This window comes from Budorcas taxicolor, chromosome 8 (assembly GCF_023091745.1).
Source record: "Budorcas taxicolor isolate Tak-1 chromosome 8, Takin1.1, whole genome shotgun sequence".
In the NCBI taxonomy this organism is placed as follows: Eukaryota; Metazoa; Chordata; class Mammalia; order Artiodactyla; family Bovidae; genus Budorcas; species Budorcas taxicolor.
In genome coordinates, this window is record NC_068917.1 from 115426240 (window position 1) to 115444635 (window position 18396).

Here is an 18396-nt window from a genome sequence, read left to right on the forward strand (position 1 = left end):
AGGGTGCTGGGCGCTGGGTCCTAGACATTGGGCAGGGTGCTGGGCACTGGGTCCCAGCTGTCAGGGGTGCTGGGCGCTGGGTCCTAGACGTTGGGCAGGGTGCTGGGCGCTGGGTCCTAGACGTTGGGCAGGGTGCTGGGCACTGGGTCCCAGCTGTCAGGGGTGCTGGGCGCTGGGTCCTAGACATTGGGCAGGGTGCTGGGCTCTGGGTCCTAGACGTTGGGCAGGGTGCTGGGCGCTGGGTCCTAGACGTTGGGCAGGGTGCTGGGCGCTGGGTCCTAGACATTGGGCAGGGTGCTGGGCACTGGGTCCCAGCTGTCAGGGGTGCTGGGCGCTGGGTCCTAGACGTTGGGCAGGGTGCTGGGCGCTGGGTCCTAGACGCTGGGCAGGGTGCTGGGCGCTGGGTCCTAGACGTTGGGCAGGGTGCTGGGCGCTGGGTCCTAGACATTGGGTAGGGTGCTGGGCACTGGGTCCCAGCTGTCAGGGGTGCTGGGCGCTGGGTCCTAGACGTTGGGCAGGGTGCTGGGCGCTGGGTCCTAGACGTTGGGCAGGGTGCTGGGCACTGGGTCCCAGCCATCCCAGTGCCCCAGAAGCTCCGCGGTGCCTGCCCACCCTGACCTTTCCTGCTCCTCGCTGGAGGGAACGCAAAGAGGAGGAGACGTTTCTCTGGTGCCTCAAGTGCTCTGTGCCTCGAGGCCAGGGTCCCTGGGCCGGGACCAGACACCTGCAGAGGACTGGTGTTTCCTGTGCTTTGGGGGCCTGAGCCAGCCGGGTCTGTTGTTATAGCAACGAGCTGAGCATGAAGACGGATTCCCGCTTGAACTTGCTGGATGACGGGACCCTCATGATCCAGAACACGCGGGAGACAGACCAGGGCATCTACCAGTGCATGGCGAAGAACGTGGCTGGGGAGGTGAAGACGCAGGAGGTGACCCTCAGGTACTTCCGGTCTCCAGGTAGGCACAGAGCTCCTCGGACACTCAGTACCCCGAATCCCCTTCCTCCCGTCCGCCCCCCTCTCTCTTTGCACCTGGTGGCGAGGGACAGATACTAGCGTCTCGGCTGGAGTGCCGGCAGCAGGGTCGGCTCAGGGTCACAGGTGACTCCCGACCGTTGCTCTGGCCCACCGCCAACCCTTAACCCAGGTGGTCACTCAGAGTGGCCGTGGGTAGCTGCTGCTGGGATCGCTGTCCAGAGGGCTGTGGGCGCCAGGTGGTCACTCAGAGTGGCCGTGGGTAGCCGCTGCTGGGATCGCTGTCCAGAGGGCTGTGGACACCTGGGAGACAAGTGTCCCCGCCCGATGCCTCCGCTCACGGTGGTCCCAAGGGCATCTCACTGGCTGCCCCCTGGCAGTGGGCTTGCTCTTGCGCTACAGGCCTTGGCTACTTTAAAAGAAAAACCTCAAATCTGAATTTTGGTGCAAAGTTCCCGTATCTGAGATATTGGTACCTGATTTGAAAAGACAGTTGGAGCCAAAGGAAGCACAGCTGTGTCCTTGGATTGGCCTGGGCCGCACCAGGTCACAAACCCCGCTCTTGTCCGAGTGTTGACCCTGGGGACTTTGGCCGGAAGAGGAGCTGGCCCTTGGAGAAGAGCCGGGGGTGGCCCTGGTCCCAGGGCTGCGGGACACAGCACAGGTGGCCGCAGTGCCTCCGCGGCTCTGGGTCGTCCTCGTGTGAGCGCGCCTGGTCTCTGTTTCTCTCGTGCGGTGGGATGCAGGGCCTTGCAGCACCCTCGGTGGCAGGATGAATGATTTCTGCGTTTCTTTGTTTAGAGTCTTACTATGAGAACTTTGTATGCCTCAGTATTTCCCAGCAGAGACATAGTCCAGATTTACTGATGAATGAGAATCCCCAGCTCTCAAACACCAGTTCAGAGGAATGCGCAGGACAGATAACTGCAGCCAAGTCGAATCCCTTTAATCCCAGGTTCCCCGAGTGGAACAAGGCGTCCAGGATCTCTGCAGAGCCGCACGGCTGAGTCTGCCAGACACGACAGGGCTCCTGGTCACGAAGGAGCTTGTGCTTTGCTTGCGAGGACCAGGGAGGCCCGTGTAATGTTGATCAGAGTGGAGCAGTGCTGGAGGTGCGCGTCAGAACAGAGGGGATGGCAGGTCGTGAGCAGCGCGAGTCCTTAGCACAGGGGCCGCTGATCCCTGGATGGGAATAGTAGAGTCTCTCTCTGGCCCGAGAGTTCCAAATCTAACCTCTTTTGATCTGAATTTTCATTTGTTTCTCAGGAACAAGAGCCTTCCTTAGTACACCAGTCTGAGCTTGTTGGCCTTGCTCCCAGAAATGCACGTGAAGGGTCTCCTACAGGGGGATGGGAAGGTCACTGCAGACCAAGGGGTCAACCAGTGGCAGCCAGCCGGCCTGGACCAGGGGCTGCCCAGCCTGGACCACTGCCTGGTTTTACAAGATCTTTATACTAAGAATGTGTTTCACCTTTTTTATGTGATTGAAAAAACTTAAGAATAGCATTTTAGAATACATGATAATGAAATGAACTTCAGACTTCAGTGTCTATCGATTAAGTCTTTTTTGGAACATAATCACACTCAAAGATTTATGGCCTGAAAAGCCCCAAAATACATGGGCTGTGCCCCTTTATGGAATTCTGGCAGTCCTATGATACAGACGATGATGGACCCCGAAGTAAGTCTCCATGAGTTACAAAGGGGTAAATGTTCTTTATCTATTTTGAAGCTCTGTTATTAGGGGCATATAAGTCCACAGAGCTTATCTTCCTCATTAATGAAACTTTGATTATTAACCCTTTCACCTCTGTCAGTGTTTTTTGCCTTAAGATTGATCTGATTTTATACAGAGGCAGCCATTTTTCTTTTGATTAGTGTTTATCACCTGTACCTTTCCCACCATGTTGCTCTGCTCTAAACTGTCACAGAGTCTCAAATAGCATCATAATCAATATATAAAATCCCCTTCAGCCCTATGAGTTGTTCAGTAAGTGGGATAGATGAAGACTGCAAGTAGCTTTGGGCTAGATAGATCAAGGTTTGTAAACAAAGAAGTTACAGAAAGGTTACTTATTTTTGGAGGGTTTTGGGTTGGAAAATTGTGGGTAAGGACGTCAGCCCAAAGAAACGGCGCAGTAATAAGTCCTTTTTAAACAACATGTATTGTTCTATAAGCTCATTGAAAGGTTGTTGTTGAATTATGACGCCGGGATTCTTGGCCCCCCGGAGGAGAAGAATTCAATCTGGGGCCAGAGACGAGGCTTGATCGCTCAGAGCTTTTGTGTAACAAAGTTTTATTAAAGTAGAAAGGAGATAGAGAAAGCTTCTGACGTAGGCATCAGAAGGGGGCAGAAAGAGTACCCCCCTGCTAGTCTTCAGCTGGGTGTTATATAGTCACCAGCAGTCTGTTAATGAAAGAAAGCAATGTCTCAAAACTTAGAATGGCACCAGGCCCCTCACCCATAAGATGTATTTTGGGGTAATCTTGGCTCCAAATGGTTTATCTTGGGCCATAAAAGGATTAACTTGAATCCTGAAGAAGGGCAGAGCACCATACAAATAGTGTCGTTTACGTAGATTAGAGGAACAATATCAGAGTATAACATACCGGTTTATCAAGTAGGTTCTGAGCCAAAAGGCGGAACCGACTTGAAGACAGTTTGGGGTAAATGCGTAGCACATTAGCATAGCTTAAGATAAGCATTTCCATAAGAAAAAGGCAATGGTTAACTTCAAGTGAAACCAGGTGTCGTTATGCAACACAGAATTTTAAGAGAAACCTCCTTTTAAATTTGTATAGAGAAGGAAAAAAAATGTCGCTAGTTTGTTTCTTCCTGCCGCTTAAGGGAGATAAAAATGTCTGACGCTTGCAGGCTGTTTCCTCCATTTGGAGCCCCCTGGCCCTCCTGCCTGTTACCCTCTCATTATTAAAATACCTACGGGGTAAAGTCCTAGCAGGGTGATTTCTGGGCGGATGGTGAGTGAGTTTCCAGGTTTGATGTACCCGGCCACGTCTGTCCTGGTGGACGAGGCAGTCTGTGCTCCTGACATGTTAGAAACATGTTTCGTTTCTGTACATACTCATCTCAAGAGCTCAGTAATAAATGTCTGGATTTTTTTTCTGGATTTAGAGTTGAAAACTATTATCACACTATACATTTGTATTTTCCTTCCTGTGAGGGAAATTTTTTATTTCTGTATGTTCTAAATACCCTTTGAAAACAGTGTTTTATAACCAGTAAGAACTGCTAGCAAGGCTCACTTACTATCAAGACTGACAAAATGCTTCTAGAACCATCAAAAGTGAGACTGAGCCAGAATTCAGTCCATGTTTGAAAAAGGAACCGGTTCTGACTGGTCAGCCCTGCTGATGCTGGCTTGACCTGACGCCGTGCACCGCCTTCATGGTCTGCACGTGCCTTTGAAAAGGAAAGGGGACGAAGCCTGCCGCTGGGTTGAGTTGCTTCTACTCATTTTAGACGTCGGTAGGTAGAGCGAGTAGGAAGCCCAAGCAGAAGCGTCTGCTAAGCTGGAGGATGTTGATTCCAAATCTGTCTCCTACGGCAGCTCGCCCGGCGTTTGTAATCCAGCCCCAGAACACAGAAGTGCTGGTCGGGGAGGGTGTGACCTTGGAGTGCAGCGCCACGGGTCACCCCCCGCCGCAGATCACCTGGACCAGGGGCGACCGCAGCCCCGTGCCCACGGACCCTCGGGTGAGCATCACCCCGTCCGGCGGCCTCTATATCCAGAACGTGGAGCAGGAGGACAGTGGGGAGTACACCTGCTTCGCCTCCAACACCGTGGACAGCATCCACGCCACAGCCTTCATCATCGTCCAAGGTGAGGCCCGTCCGCGTGGAGCCCCGCCTTCCTGGCCTCCCTGACCTGCCCTGGAGCAGCCCCGGGGCTCCTCCTGGTACCCCTGTCCCAGAGCCTGTGCATCTTCTCCCGTCCCCGCAGACCCTCCGCGGGACTGCTGACATGTTGATTTTCCGCCCGGAGGCATCAGGCGGTCAGGGCTCTGTTTTTCTGCTGTGTCCTCCACGTGAATGTAGATGAGCGTGCCAGTTCACTGTTGTCTGGAAGTCTGGCACACATCTTGGAATTTCCTTAGGGTCGATTTCTGAACTCGGAGTCTGAGAGTATATGTAGTTCTAAGACTTGTGTGTTTCCAAAGTCCTTAACTGGCTAGAATGAGTTTATGAATAGTTTTCAAATTTAATTGCAAAGTGGGACTTTGGTTGACAAGTGCGAGGATGGCACAGGAGTGTGAATGCAGGAAACGAGTTTTCCCTCCTCCTGCCTCCTCACCAGCTTTCCCAGGCTCCGGCAGAAGCAGACTCACTGGAAGCTGGTGACTTTTCCTCTGCCCCCTGGCTCTTTCTTTGCGCGTGTGGCCATACAGTCACGTTGTTTGGTTTTGATTGTGGCTGCTGTGTGTGTGCTGAGTCGTTTCAGTCGGGTCCGGCTCTTCGTGACCCCATGGACTCTAGCTCACCAGGTCCTCTGTCCCTGGGGTTCTCCCGGCCAGAATCCTGGAGGGGGTTGCCATAACTCTCCTCCAGGGGACCCTGCTGACCCAGGGATTGAGCCCCCGTCTCCTGAGTCTCCTGCATCGGCAGGCCGTTTCTTTACCCCTAGCGCCGCCTGGGAAGTTGGCTTGTTGCTTTTATGAAAATGGAGTTATGTCGGACATATTTATCCTGTAATTTCCTTTTGTGTCTCTCGCCCAGTAATAATGGCGTGACTCCTGGCACGCACACAGTTGCGCTAGATGACATTTTACCCACGTGCAAACACATTGGTTTAGGCTGAGGAGGTGAATCTGGGCCCTTGGCCGGAGCCGAGGTTGGTCATCAGTGAGTTCTGTACTGCTGGACTAACGGTCTCCGCACACGTGGCCGTGTGACGCTGAGAAGCACCCGGGGTGGCCGTCTTCCTGCTCCGCATCCTTTTCTCTGGCCTCTTCCTCCCTCCCTGGGACGCCGCGCCAGCAGAGGGGTCCTGGTGGGCCCTGGGGGCGGCCTCGCTCCGGGGAGGAGACTGGCTTCGCGCCCAGAGCTGTCCCCTAAATGCCTGTTTCTGCGTCTTTCCCCCCGTAAGCGCTTCCTCAGTTCACCGTGACGCCCCAGGACAGGGCTGTCATCGAGGGCCAGACAGTTGAGTTCCACTGCGAGGCAAAGGGCTACCCGCAGCCTGTCATCGCCTGGACCAAAGGAGGTGGGTGGCCTGCAGGGCAGTGACCGCTCTGCCCCCCCATCACTCCCTGGGGCACGGTGCCCTGGGCAGGCCGCAGCAGCGGAACCAGACGTGACCCAGCGCCGCGGCATGTCCGGCTGGACCTGTCCTCACGAAGGACCAGGGCGGCAGGCCCGTCTCTGGGAACACGGACCTGGGGACAGAAGCTCCTCAATCCTTCCATCCCTCAGTCAGGCCTCTGCCTGGCCCCGAGGAAGGCCAGGCTCTGTCCCTGCGTCCGTGTCACTGAGAGCGCATCTCCACCTTGCAGGGAGCCAGCTGTCGGTGGACAGGCGCCACCTGGTCCTGTCGTCGGGGACGCTGAGGATCTTGGCCGTCGCCCTGCATGACCAGGGCCAGTACGAGTGCCAGGCTGTGAACATCATCGGCTCCCAGAGGGTCGCCGCACACCTGACCGTCCAGCCCCGAGGTAGGCGGTGGTTCCTCACTCTCCCCCAGGGGACCACCCCTGGACTTGCATCCTGAGGCCTCAGTCATAGCCGGAATCATCCATGTCAGCTGTGGGGACCCTGCTCATGGGGGGCGCGGGCATGGTGGGCGCCTGCAGTTCAGTGGGCTGGGCTTCCACTGCTAATTTGTGGCCCTGGGTCGTGGGTGGCCTGGCCTGGGAAAGGGGCTGGAGGCTCTGCCTGCAGAGTGTAGATAGGGGTTGGGGCCTGGGTCTGATCCGGCCGCTGGGCTCTGGGTTTCCTTCCAGTCCTGAGCAGGCAGGATGGTGGATGACCCGTGAATGGGACTGTCAGCTGGTGCCCTGCCTCCTTCCTCATCACTGGCTCCTGGGGGTCGAGGCCTTGGACTCGCACGCAGGGCAGGAGCCACATGGACAGGCGGGCCACTGCCCTGAGGCTGCCGCTCACGGGGAGGCTGGCAGCCCCAGAGGTCCTGTCCGGCTTCCTCTTGGCAGGAAACAGGGTTGCGGCCCGGCCACAGCGAGGGTGCTCAGTGCCCTGGGCCTGCCCCGACCGGGGGCAGGGCCTCTGCTGCAAACCTTGAACTGCCTGGGTTCTGTGCGTGGCAGCCCCTCTCCTTGCCTTGCAGTCACCCCGGTGTTTACCAGCGTCCCCAGGGACATGACGGTGGAGGTGGGCAGCAACGTGCAGCTGCCCTGCCGCCCCCAGGGCGAGCCGGAGCCCGCTGTCACCTGGAACAAGGTAGGGGCTGAGGCATCCAGACCTGCCTTCATGGGGGAGACAGCCGACCTGAACAAGACAGACTCGGGACATTTGCCCGTACATGTCCTTCTTGGTGACAGAAGCGAAAACGAAGTCCCTCTTGCTAGGTCCTTGATCCAACACTCGCTGGAGAGATTTTCTGGTGTCCCGTTTCACTGTGTTGTTCTTACTGAGCCCAGCACAGAAACGCTAGTCTGTGTTCAACTGTGAACAAATTGTTTAATACAAGCCACGTTCTTGGAGGTCATGAAGTGGTTCCCTGGGAGGGAGGTGGGGTCCTCGGGGCCCTGACGCCTCTGCCTGCCTTGCTTCCTCCTCGTCCTGGGAGGTCACCTGCCTTCCTCGGTGACACACACCTGCCCTGGCTGCTCGCACACGCTGGGTTCCCCGCCCTGCACCCCCAGCCCAGCACACATCCCACGAAGGTCGCCTTTTGTGCCCTGGGACCCTGCAGAGTCCACACAGCGAGGCTTGTGTCTCAGGCTTTCTGGGTCTTCCGCCAGCAGGCAAGAGGGACTCCTGCGCTCGAATCTGCACTGGGCAGGGTCCGCCTAGTGTCTGGTGGGCCTGAGAAGCGCCGTCAGGAGGGCTCCATTCGCGAGGCCCCGGCATGCGGTGCCCTTCCCCTAGGAGAGACCCCTCGGGTCCTTAGTCTGATTCCCACCATCCTCTCCATTTATTTTGCTCCAGGATGGGGTTCAGGTGACGGAAAGCGGGAAATTTCACATCAGCCCCGAGGGGTTCCTGACCATCCGCGACGTTGGGACCGCAGATGCTGGCCGCTACGAGTGCGTGGCCCGGAACACGATCGGGCAGGCGTCGGTCAGCATGGTGCTCAGCGTGAACGGTGAGGCTGGGGAGTGGAAGCCCCACGAGCTTGGAGGCCGTTAGAGGGCAGGGCACGTCCGCTTTGCAGAGAGGTCGGCGCGGCCCGGAGGCAACAGCTGCGCCCCTCCACTGCCCTGGGCTCCGAGAGCGCTGTGGCGGCCCGCTTGGAGGGCCTCCCCGCTCTGGGTTTTGTAGTTGGTTTAGTGGTTGCCCAAACCCTCTCGAGTTCTGCAGCATGTAATTTGCAGCCACCGTTTGGCAGAAGCACAGGCGCAGCTCCTGCTGTGGAGTCTGGGCCCCTTCGTTCTGCTTTCTGTCTGTTCTGAGCGTGTGTGGCCTCATGTGGCCCTGGGGTGTGCTCAGCCTTCATCCGAAGCCCACGCGAGGGCAGGGATCACCCTCCTCCCCGGGCCTGGGCCTGGCGGGCCCGCTCTGTGCCGACTGGCAGGGCCTCTCCACCATCCCAGGGCTGCACACCTTGGGCGTGCTCCTGGGCTCCCAGCAAACAGGGTGAAATGCAAGCCTGTAGCTTTTCGTAAGTCTTACAGTTCCACCCAAACCTGCGCTTGGTAAGTTGAATTTGTTTTTTCCCCAAGCAATAGTCATAGAAAAGTAATTCAAAAACATATTTACATACCTTAGAAAAAAGGGTAAAGAAAATTCACTAAAATGTGGTTAGTTTGGAGATTGTGGGTGGGAGATTATTTTTATATTTCTTGTGTAAGTAATCCATGTCAAAGCAACATTATTTTTCAAGTATAAGAAAAATGGAAAAAGCACCGTTGCATATATGGGTGCCCGTGGCTGCCTGCAGACAGCAGTAGAGGCGTATTTGCATGTCTCTTTTTTCATTTTTTTTTTTCATGTTAAATGACCTTATTTTCCCATTATATTAGACTGGAGTGATTATAAATTAAATCAGTGAATTTCTGATTTAAAAACAAATTCAACTTAAGTCATTGGTAATAATGAAATGTTAGGTGATAAAATTATGTACGATTGTCCTGTCCGTTTGTCTGACTTGTGGCACTAGATACATAAAACCTATAAAAATATTAGGTTCTAAACATCACCTAATGAGGGGGCTTCTGGTTCAAGATGGCAGAGGAGAAGGGTGTGTAGAGGATGTCCGCTCGTCTCCTCCTGTGGCGGCCGAACAGCCATTGACGGGAGAACACGGAGCCCACCAAAAAGATAGCCCGCGTGCAGGGACGAAGAAGCCACAGGGAAGTGGTGGGAGGGGGGCAAGCACAAGAAAATGAAATCTCATGCCCCCAGGGTGGGCGGCCTGTGACACGGGCGACGCCAGAGGCGCTCTCCCGCTGGGGGGAGGCCCTGAGCCTCTCGTCAGGGCCCCCAGCCTGGGGGTCTGACATGGGGACTGGGCGCCCCCGGGAGCCTGACCCTGAAGGCTGGCGGGGTTTGGTTACAGAACTCCCACAGGACTGGGGGAGGCAGCGTCTCGTCCTGGAGGGCACACGCAGAATCTCGTATGTGCCGGGATCCGGGTGAAAGGAGCAGTGACCCCACGGGAGACGGAGCCGGGCCTCCCGGCCTGTGGGGGAGGGTCTCCTGTGGAGGCGCGGGCCAGCCGCGGCTCCTCACAGGGACGGGGGTCCTGGCAGCGGGGGTCCTGGAAGGGGCCCTTGGCCTAAGTCCCCGTGGAGGTCACCACTGACCCTACCGTACAGCCTGTAGACCCCAGGCCGCATGACTCACGAGGTGGGATCAGTGGGTAACTGGATTAAATTTTTACTGACCAAGACCCAGCTTTTCCCACCACCAAGTCCCTCCCGTCAGGAAGCTTATACATGCCTGGTGGCCTCATCCGCCAGAGGGCAGACAGAAGGAGCAAGAAGGGCCACAATCCCACAGCAGCTAGGAGCAAAACCACGTCACAGAAAGTTAACCATGATGAAAAGGCTTCGTCCCAGATGAAGGGATGAGATGAAACCCCAGAAGAGCAACCAGACGAACTGGAGACAGGCAGCCTTCCAGAAAAAAAAATTAGAATACTGATAGTGAAGATGATTCAGGATCTCTGAAACATAGTGGAAAAGATGCAGGAAGTGTTTCCCAAAGACCTAGAGGAGCTAAAGAACAAGCAGAGGTGAAGAGTGCGCCGGAAGGGACCGGTAGCAGATTAACTGAGGCAGAACAGGGAGCGGCCTGGAGGACGGAACGGTGGGAATCACTGCCACAGAGCAGAATGCAGAAAAAAGAGTGGGAAGAAGCGAAGACAGCCTGAGACGTCTGGGACATCAACGCACCAACGCTTGCGTTACGGGGGTCCCAGAAGAAGAGAGAGAGAAAGGACCCGAGGAAGTATTTGAAGAAATAGCTGAAAAATTCCCTAACACGGGAAAGGAATAGTCCACCACGTCCAGGAAGCGCGGCGTCCCAGGCAGGATAAACCCAAGGAGGAGCACACCGAGACACGTGGCAGTGAAACTGACGAAAACCAAAGGCAAAGCTGAAACACAAAAAGCAGCAAGGGAAAAGTGACCGACGACACACAGGGGAGCTCCCGCCAGGCCGTCAGCAGGTTCCCAAGCCGGAGGGAAGGGCGTGACGTATTTAAAGTGATGAAAGAGGAGAGCCGGCAACCGAGAGTGCTCTGCCCAGAAAGACTTCAGTCAGATTTGATGGAGAAACCTAAAGCTTTCCAGACAAGCGAAAGTTAGAGAGAATACATCTGTAGCAAACCAGCTGCACAACGAATGCTAAAGGGATTTCCGTAGGCAGAAAACAAGAGAAGGAAAAGACCCACACGAAATAAACCCAAACAGTTAAGAACATGGTAATGCCGTACATGTAATCATCGTCAGGTGAGGTGAAGTCGCTCAGTCGACCATCAGAGTCACACCGCGCCCTGGAGAAGGGCTGGCACCCGGGCACCTGCAGTCTCCAAGCAGTCCGAGACGGCCTACCAGGCTCCTCCGTCCACGGGACTCTCCAGGCAAGAATACCGGAGCGGATTGCCATTTCCTTCTCCAAGGGATCTTCCCGACCCAGGGATCGAACCCGGGTCTCCCACCCTGGAGGCAGACGCTTTAACCTCTGAGCCACAGATAAATGCCTCAACCATAAGCGGATTCAAGGCACCAGACCGGCTGAGCGGCCGAGGATGTGTGCTCGGGTGCACTTCCGCGTCGTGCTGCTTAGCTCTAAACTGTGCAGTTTCTGTGCTGTTAGGCTGATCATGTTCCCTTCAGGGCTTGCAAGTGTGAGTATGTTTCGTGTTTTCTCTGGCTATTGATTGTGAAAACTGATAAACATCTGTTAGCATTATATTTTTGCTGATTACAATAATTATATCACAACTGGTCAACAGAAAATAATAGCATTCTATATCATCGAAACTACCATTTAATAGAAAAACTTCTGAAAGTGAAAGTCGCTCAGTCGTGCCCGACTCTTTGCGACCCCATGGACTGTACACTCCGTGGAATTCTCCAGGCCAGAATCCTGGCATGGGGAGCCTTTCCCTTCTCCAGGGGATCTTCCCAACCCAGGGATCAAACCCAGGTCTCCTGCATTGCAGGCAGATTCTTTACCAGCTGAGCCACAAGGGAAGCCCCAGAAGAATCACTTTCTAAGATGCAGACACGTGACAGACCATCTCGGACTACTTGGAGACTGCAGGCGCCCGGGTGCCAGTCCTTCTCCAGGGCGCGGTGTGACTCTGATGAGCAGCTGGCCTGGGCTTGCCTTCTCCAGGCTGTTTCCTGTTCCCCATTTCACTCAGTTTGCATTTCTTCAATTTTTCCTTCTTTTGTTTTTTGCTGTCCTCTCTCAAGCCTTTATGAAGCATACCAGGAAAGCTTCTGTGTATATATATATTATGTTAAAATAGTATTGGTTCTAGAAAATTCATGAGTTTTTGCCTAGCTGAAAAAATTATGACATTTTGATTCAACTCGTTGGACTTAGTATGACTAGATTTCTAATTTACATTCACTCAAAACTTTGATATAGCTCCATGTATTTTACTGCTAAAAGTGATTAGTGATTTAAAAATATTAGAATGGGACTTGAAACTTCGATTACAACTCTGAGAATATGAAAAAATAGTGTGTTGAGAATGCTGTGCTTTTCAGGCTTCTGCTCAATGTTATGTGGCAGCCTGGATGGGAGGGGAGTCTGGATACTTATGTGTGACTGAATCCCTTTTTGTCTGCCTGAAACTACCACACATTGTTAATCAGCTATTTTACAATACAAACCCGACTCGGGCTTTATGTGAGGTCAGGGCCAGGAGGGGCTGCGCCCAGAGGAGGGGCTGCGCCCGGAGCAGGGGCTGCGCCCAGAGGAGGGGGTGCGCGCGGAGGAGGGGGTGCGCGCGGAGCAGGGGCTGCGCCCAGAGGAGGGGGTGCGCGCGGAGGACGACCTGCGGGCGGAGCATCTCACCAAGGGCGTTTTCAACCATGTCGAGTTTTCTAGAAGGTTTGCGTATTTTGAAGGAAAATATTTGCCATTGAATTTGTTAAAGTGCACGTTCTTGGTGACCTGTCCTGAGGCATTTTTAAAGATAAAAGCTTTGTTGGAACAAAGGTGTTTTGTTTAGCAAACTCTAAATGCTAGAAAAGTGAAATGCTATTAAGTGGAAAAGGAATGAAGAAAGAACAGTGGAAAGGAAGCAGTCACTTCAGAGGTAGCAGGTTCCGCAGCTGTGTGTGTGTGTGTGTGTGTGTGTGTCTGTGTGTGTGTGTCTGTGAGCACAGTGCCATGCACACAGGCTGGCTGTGGGATGTCTGATCCTCCATGAGGTTAGGACGGGGGCAGCAGAGCCTCGGGAGGAGAGTGGGCTGAGGTCCAGCAGCGGGAGGCATCGCAGCATCCACCAGCGGTTAAAGCCCAGCCGGGCAGGGCGGCTGCTCAGGGGACCTGCATCGGCCTTCCTGTCAGCTGATACTTTGCTAGAAGAGCTTCGGAGTTTTCAGTTACAGCTTCTTTGACCCTTTGTGGGGAATCCCGTGATTTTAAAGCGTCTACCTGGTGGCTCAGGGGTTAAAGCGTCTGCCTCCAATGTGGGAGACCCAGGTTCGATCCCTGGGTCGGGAAGATCCCATGGAGAAGGAAATGGTAACCCGCTCCAGTATTCTTGCCTGGAGAATCCCATGGACGGAGAAGCCTGGTAGGCTACAGTCCACGGGGTCGCAGAGTCGGACGCGACTGAGCGACTTCACTGACTGACTGACATCTTTCATGCAGTTTGAAAACAGCTCCTGGTAGAATTTGTGATAAAGAAATGTAAGGGTTGGAGGGAAAAGAGGAAACGGCGCTGGAGCGGAGTCTGCGCTGTGGCGTCTGGCCTTCGTTCTGTGCCCCGTGTGTGTGTGTCTGCTGGTAACCCACGACCTCCTGCCTCCTAGTTCCCGATGTCAGCCGGAACGGGGACCCGTTTGTGGCCACGTCCATCGTCGAGGCCATCGCAACCGTGGACAGGGCCATCAACTCCACGCGGACGCACCTGTTTGACAGGTACGTGCAGGAGCAGCCAGAGCTGCGACCTGCTCGCGGGTGGGCTTGCGAGGGCGTGCAGGTCTCCTGCACCAAGTCCTCACCTGTTTCTTGTGTGTCAAGCAGTGTTTTAATCTGCAAATCATGAACAGCGTTGTGTTAGCTTTCCTGGGGGCCAAGATAACAGAAAGGTGTGTCCTTTCCAAGCAGAAGCTGACCTGTGATTCACAAATAGAACATTTCAGAAAACTTTTGACTCATTCCTTGGGCTTGTTTCTCAGTGAGGTTGGCAAAAACAAAGTATTTCTTAAGCCATTCATGCGTTTGCTCATCTTGGCAACCCTCAAGTGTTTTTGCTGCGTTTGAATTAAAATAGACTATCTGTGTTTTTTTTCTTCTATTGACGTAACGACTCGTTTATTTTTAGTGTCTTTGACTTTGTTCCTTTGCTTTGTTGCCTTCCATGGGATGAGTAAGGTACGGTGCTTCGTGTCCATGGAAACGTAGCCGTAGAGACAGTTAACCACGGTGCTCCTTGAGTGACTTTGTGTTCTCGGTCATCTCTTCCACTCTTGCCGCCTCACCCCACACGCCCACCAGCCGCCCTCGCTCCCCGAACGACCTGCTGGCCCTGTTCCGGTACCCGCGGGACCCCTACACGGTGGAGCAGGCCCGGGCCGGGGAGATTTTCGAGCGGACGCTGCAGCTGATCCAGGAGCACGTGAGGCACGGCCTGATGGTGGACCTCAACGGAACCAGTCAGTACCCCGCGGCGCCCCCCCACAGCCCCTTCCCGGGGCGGCCCCAGCCCGCCTGGCCCCGCGTCTGTGGCGAGCATCGTCACTGCAGTTGGCCTGAGTGGGGACGGTGCTGTGGTTCTCACGGGCCTGATGGGAGAGCGGGTGGGGACGAGAAGTGTGCTCAGCTCAGGAGCTGTGCTGGCCCGGCCCTGGGCCCTGGCCCCTGATCCTCAGGTCCTCTGGGCAGAAGGGAGCTCTGGGAGGCCCTGGGTCCAGGTCAGGGGTGCTGGGAAGGGCGCTGGTGGAGCCCTAGCAGGTGCTGTGTGTCACCCCTCCCCCCCCGGCTCTTGACATGGGCCCCCCCGCCCCCCCACCATGAGGCTCTGTGGGACCCGAGGGGGTGAGCGCCCAGGCAATGTGTGGGAGACAGCACTTTCCGGGCCGGGCTGGCTCTTGGGCCCAGGACTGGGCTTCCTCGGGGTGGCTATGACTGAGCAGAGGGCCACCCTTGCTTTCTCTCTGGGAGGCGGGAGCTGCCAGAGTTTCGGGTCTGAGCCTGATGCTGGATGCCAGCTGGCGCTGGGAGCCCAGCGTCCTGTCTGATACTGGATGCCAGCTGGCACTGGGAGCCTGGCGTCCTGTCCCTTCAACGCTCCTCTGGCACAGCCCACCTCCCCAAGTGTCCAATCGCCTCTCCCCTGGCCTGGACAGACTCACCCCCGGGTCTCGACTGCCCTTTGTGTGGGTTTTGAGGACCCTGCCCTCTGCAGAGGGGCTGTGGCTCCCGTTTCCTGTAAGTCCAGGTCTAGTCCACCCCGCTGGGCTCTGAGGCGCTCCGGGTGTGTCCAGCCAGAGCGTGGACGAGCGTGGAGCCCTGGGCATCTGGCCCGGGAGGGCCTGTGGCGGGAGCAGGCGCTGGTGCGTCAGGTCTGCTCCTGCTGGAACCTGCTCACTGCCCTGTCTTTCCCCTCCCGGGTCCCTGCACGAGTCGGGTCCAGCAGGCCCAGCCCCGGGTCGCTAAGCTGCGTCTCCCCCCACCCCGGCCAGGTTACCACTACAACGACCTCGTGTCCCCGCAGTACCTGAGCCTGATTGCCAACCTGTCGGGCTGCACGGCCCACCGGCGCGTCAACAACTGCTCGGACATGTGCTTCCACCAGAAGTACCGCACGCACGACGGCACGTGCAACAACCTGCAGCACCCCATGTGGGGCGCCTCGCTCACTGCCTTCGAGCGCCTGCTCAAGGCCGTGTACGAGAACGGCTTCAACACGCCGCGCGGCATCGACCCGGGCCGGCGCTACCACGGGCACCCGCTGCCCATGCCCCGCCTGGTGTCCACAGCCCTCATCGGGTCGGAGGTCGTCACCCCGGACGAGCAGTTCACACACATGCTCATGCAGTGGGGCCAGTTCCTGGACCACGACCTGGACTCCACGGTGGTGGCCCTGAGCCAGGCCCGCTTCTCCGACGGGCAGCACTGCAGCTCGGCCTGCAGCAACGACCCGCCCTGCTTCTCGGTGGCCCTGCCGCCCGACGACCCGCGGGCGCGCAGCGGGGCGCGCTGCATGTTCTTCGTGCGCTCCAGCCCCGTGTGCGGCAGCGGCATGACGTCACTGCTCATGAACTCCGTGTACCCCCGCGAGCAGATCAACCAGCTCACGTCCTACATCGACGCCTCCAACGTGTACGGCAGCTCCGAGCACGAGGCCCGCGCGGTCCGCGACCTGGCCAGCCAGCGCGGGCTGCTGCGCCAGGGCATCGTGCAGCGCTCCGGCAAGCCGCTGCTGCCCTTCGCCGCCGGGCCGCCCACCGAGTGCATGCGGGACGAGAACGAGAGCCCCATCCCCTGCTTCCTGGCCGGCGACCACCGCGCCAACGAGCAGCTGGGCCTCACCAGCATGCACACGCTCTGGTTCCGCGAGCACAACCGCGTGGCCACCGAGCTGCTGGCGCTGAACCCGCACTGGGACGGCGACACGGTCTACCACGAGGCCCGCAAGCTGGTGGGCGCCCAGGTGCAGCACATCACCTTCCAGCACTGGCTGCCCAAGGTGCTGGGCGAGGCCGGCATGAAGATGCTGGGCGAGTACCGCGGCTACGACCCGGGCGTCAACGCCGGCATCGTCAACGCCTTCGCCACGGCTGCCTTCCGCTTCGGCCACACGCTGGTCAACCCCGTGCTGCAGCGGCTGGACGAGGACTTCCGGCCGCTGGCGCTGGGCCACGTGCCGCTGCACAAGGCCTTCTTCTCCCCCTTCCGCATCGTCAACGAGGGCGGCATCGACCCGCTGCTCCGCGGCCTGTTTGGCGTGCCTGGCAAAATGCGCGTGCCATCCCAGCTGCTCAACACGGAGCTCACCGAGCGGCTCTTCTCCATGGCGCACACAGTGGCGCTGGACCTGGCCGCCATCAACATCCAGCGCGGCCGCGACCACGGCATCCCGCCCTACCACGAGTACCGCGTCTACTGCAACCTGTCGGCCGCCCACACCTTCGAGGACCTGAAGAACGAGATCAAGAGCCCCGAGATCCGGGAGAAGCTGCAGCGGTGGGTGTGGGGGCCGCGTGGGGTGGGGGGCGAGCTCTCGGGAGCTGAGGTTCCGCCCGTGCCGGCCAAGCCCGGGAGGGTGGGGTGGAGTCTGGAGTTTAAAGAGGGGAGGCTGCTGAGTGCACCTGCTGTGGTCCCAGAGCCCAGGCAGTGGCCCCAGTGCCGGCAGGACGCTGAGTCCTGAGCCCTGAGGTTTGTCCACGTCCCCCGGGGCCCTGCCCCGCAGCGGCAGCTTCAACCCTTCCCGGGAGAGACGTCCCTGGGCTGGGGGGACAGAGGTGTGAGGAGACCTGCCGCACGGAGCAGGGGCCCCGGGAAGCCCTGGGCAGCCTGTCCTCCTGGGGGCAAAGCAGCGGCCGAGCCTGGGCTCATCAGGCCTGCTGAGAGGGGCTTCCCGCCACGCCAGCCTGCTTGCCAGCCCCTGTGCATCCAGACCGTGGATTGACCGAGCTCTCAAGACCCACCAGCCTCTCTCCTTGTGTCCAGTTGACTCTGGCTCCTCCGGTCGTGTGTTTCACGTCCTTTATCCCGGTGTTTCTGAGCTGGTCTTTGGTGGAGGTGACCACTCACGGGGACCCTCGCAGCCGCTGGTCAGCTGGCCCCTGTGCCTGTGCAGTCAGTTCCCTCAGGTTTGAAAGAGCCGTTTTAGAAAGAAAAACGATGCTTTCTTGTAAAGGCTCACTCTCGGTGTGCTCCGGACTCTCCTGTTCCGTAGAAGGTGGGCCGCTGGCTCCTAAGTTACAGGCTTAACCCTGAGGCTCAGCTGTGCTCCCCTGGGGCCGGGCCCATGCTTTCTGGGGAAAGTGGCGCCTTACTAATAATTCACTGCGTTTGTAAGTAAGTGAGCATTGTCATCTACTCAGCTGAACATGCTCCAGTCTTGGTTTAAGTCACAGTGTCAGGTGGCCGGGTTCACAGACGAACACCCTCCTGTCCAAGACCTTGCCTATGGTCTGTGTCTTTCACGCTTGAATATCCTCTGTTGTTCTCGTCCAGAGGGACAAGGTCACTTCCCCAGGGTTTGTCCCTTGCCCGACTTACATCACCACCATGCGGAGGACCTGCTCTCCAGCCCAGCCCTGTTGGGGGTCGCAGGCCCTGGGCCAAATGCATGACCCACCCACACGGGGGTCCCACATCTCCCCTCCCCTGCGTCAGGCCCGACAGTGGGAGTGAGAGGGGTGTCCCAGAGGAGAGGCGACACAGGATAGCGGGTCCCAGCCTCGGCCCGCGAGCCCGCCAGGGAAGGGAGGCCTCTGCACGGAGGTGCAGGAGCAAATGGTCCCTGCTGTGTCAGTGACGTCTGACCAGATCCATTCCCAGCACCCTGGTGTGAGTGGAGGGTGAGCTGGGCTGGGGGCTGTGATCAGCCAGGTGCCCTCTCTCTGTCTGAGTCTGTGCCCCCAG

At 57.2% G+C, this 18396-nt stretch overlaps 1 protein-coding gene across 3 annotated transcripts in view; it reads left to right on the top strand.

Annotated features, from left to right (window-relative positions):
- The window catches only part of PXDN (peroxidasin), a 66477-nt gene that overhangs the window by 39203 nt on the left and 8878 nt on the right, over positions 1-18396 (top strand). For all 3 annotated transcript variants that reach the window (XR_008199806.1, XM_052644493.1, XM_052644494.1), the window contains 9 exons: positions 787-956; positions 4544-4816; positions 6080-6196; positions 6486-6644; positions 7274-7386; positions 8098-8254; positions 13611-13719; positions 14299-14456; positions 15486-16989. Coding sequence is in view for 2 of the 3 variants with exons in the window: in XM_052644493.1 (XP_052500453.1) it covers positions 787-956; positions 4544-4816; positions 6080-6196; positions 6486-6644; positions 7274-7386; positions 8098-8254; positions 13611-13719; positions 14299-14456; positions 15486-16989 (2760 nt within the window). In the remaining variant the exon portion in view is untranslated. The remainder of the gene's footprint in view (positions 1-786; positions 957-4543; positions 4817-6079; positions 6197-6485; positions 6645-7273; positions 7387-8097; positions 8255-13610; positions 13720-14298; positions 14457-15485; positions 16990-18396) is intronic.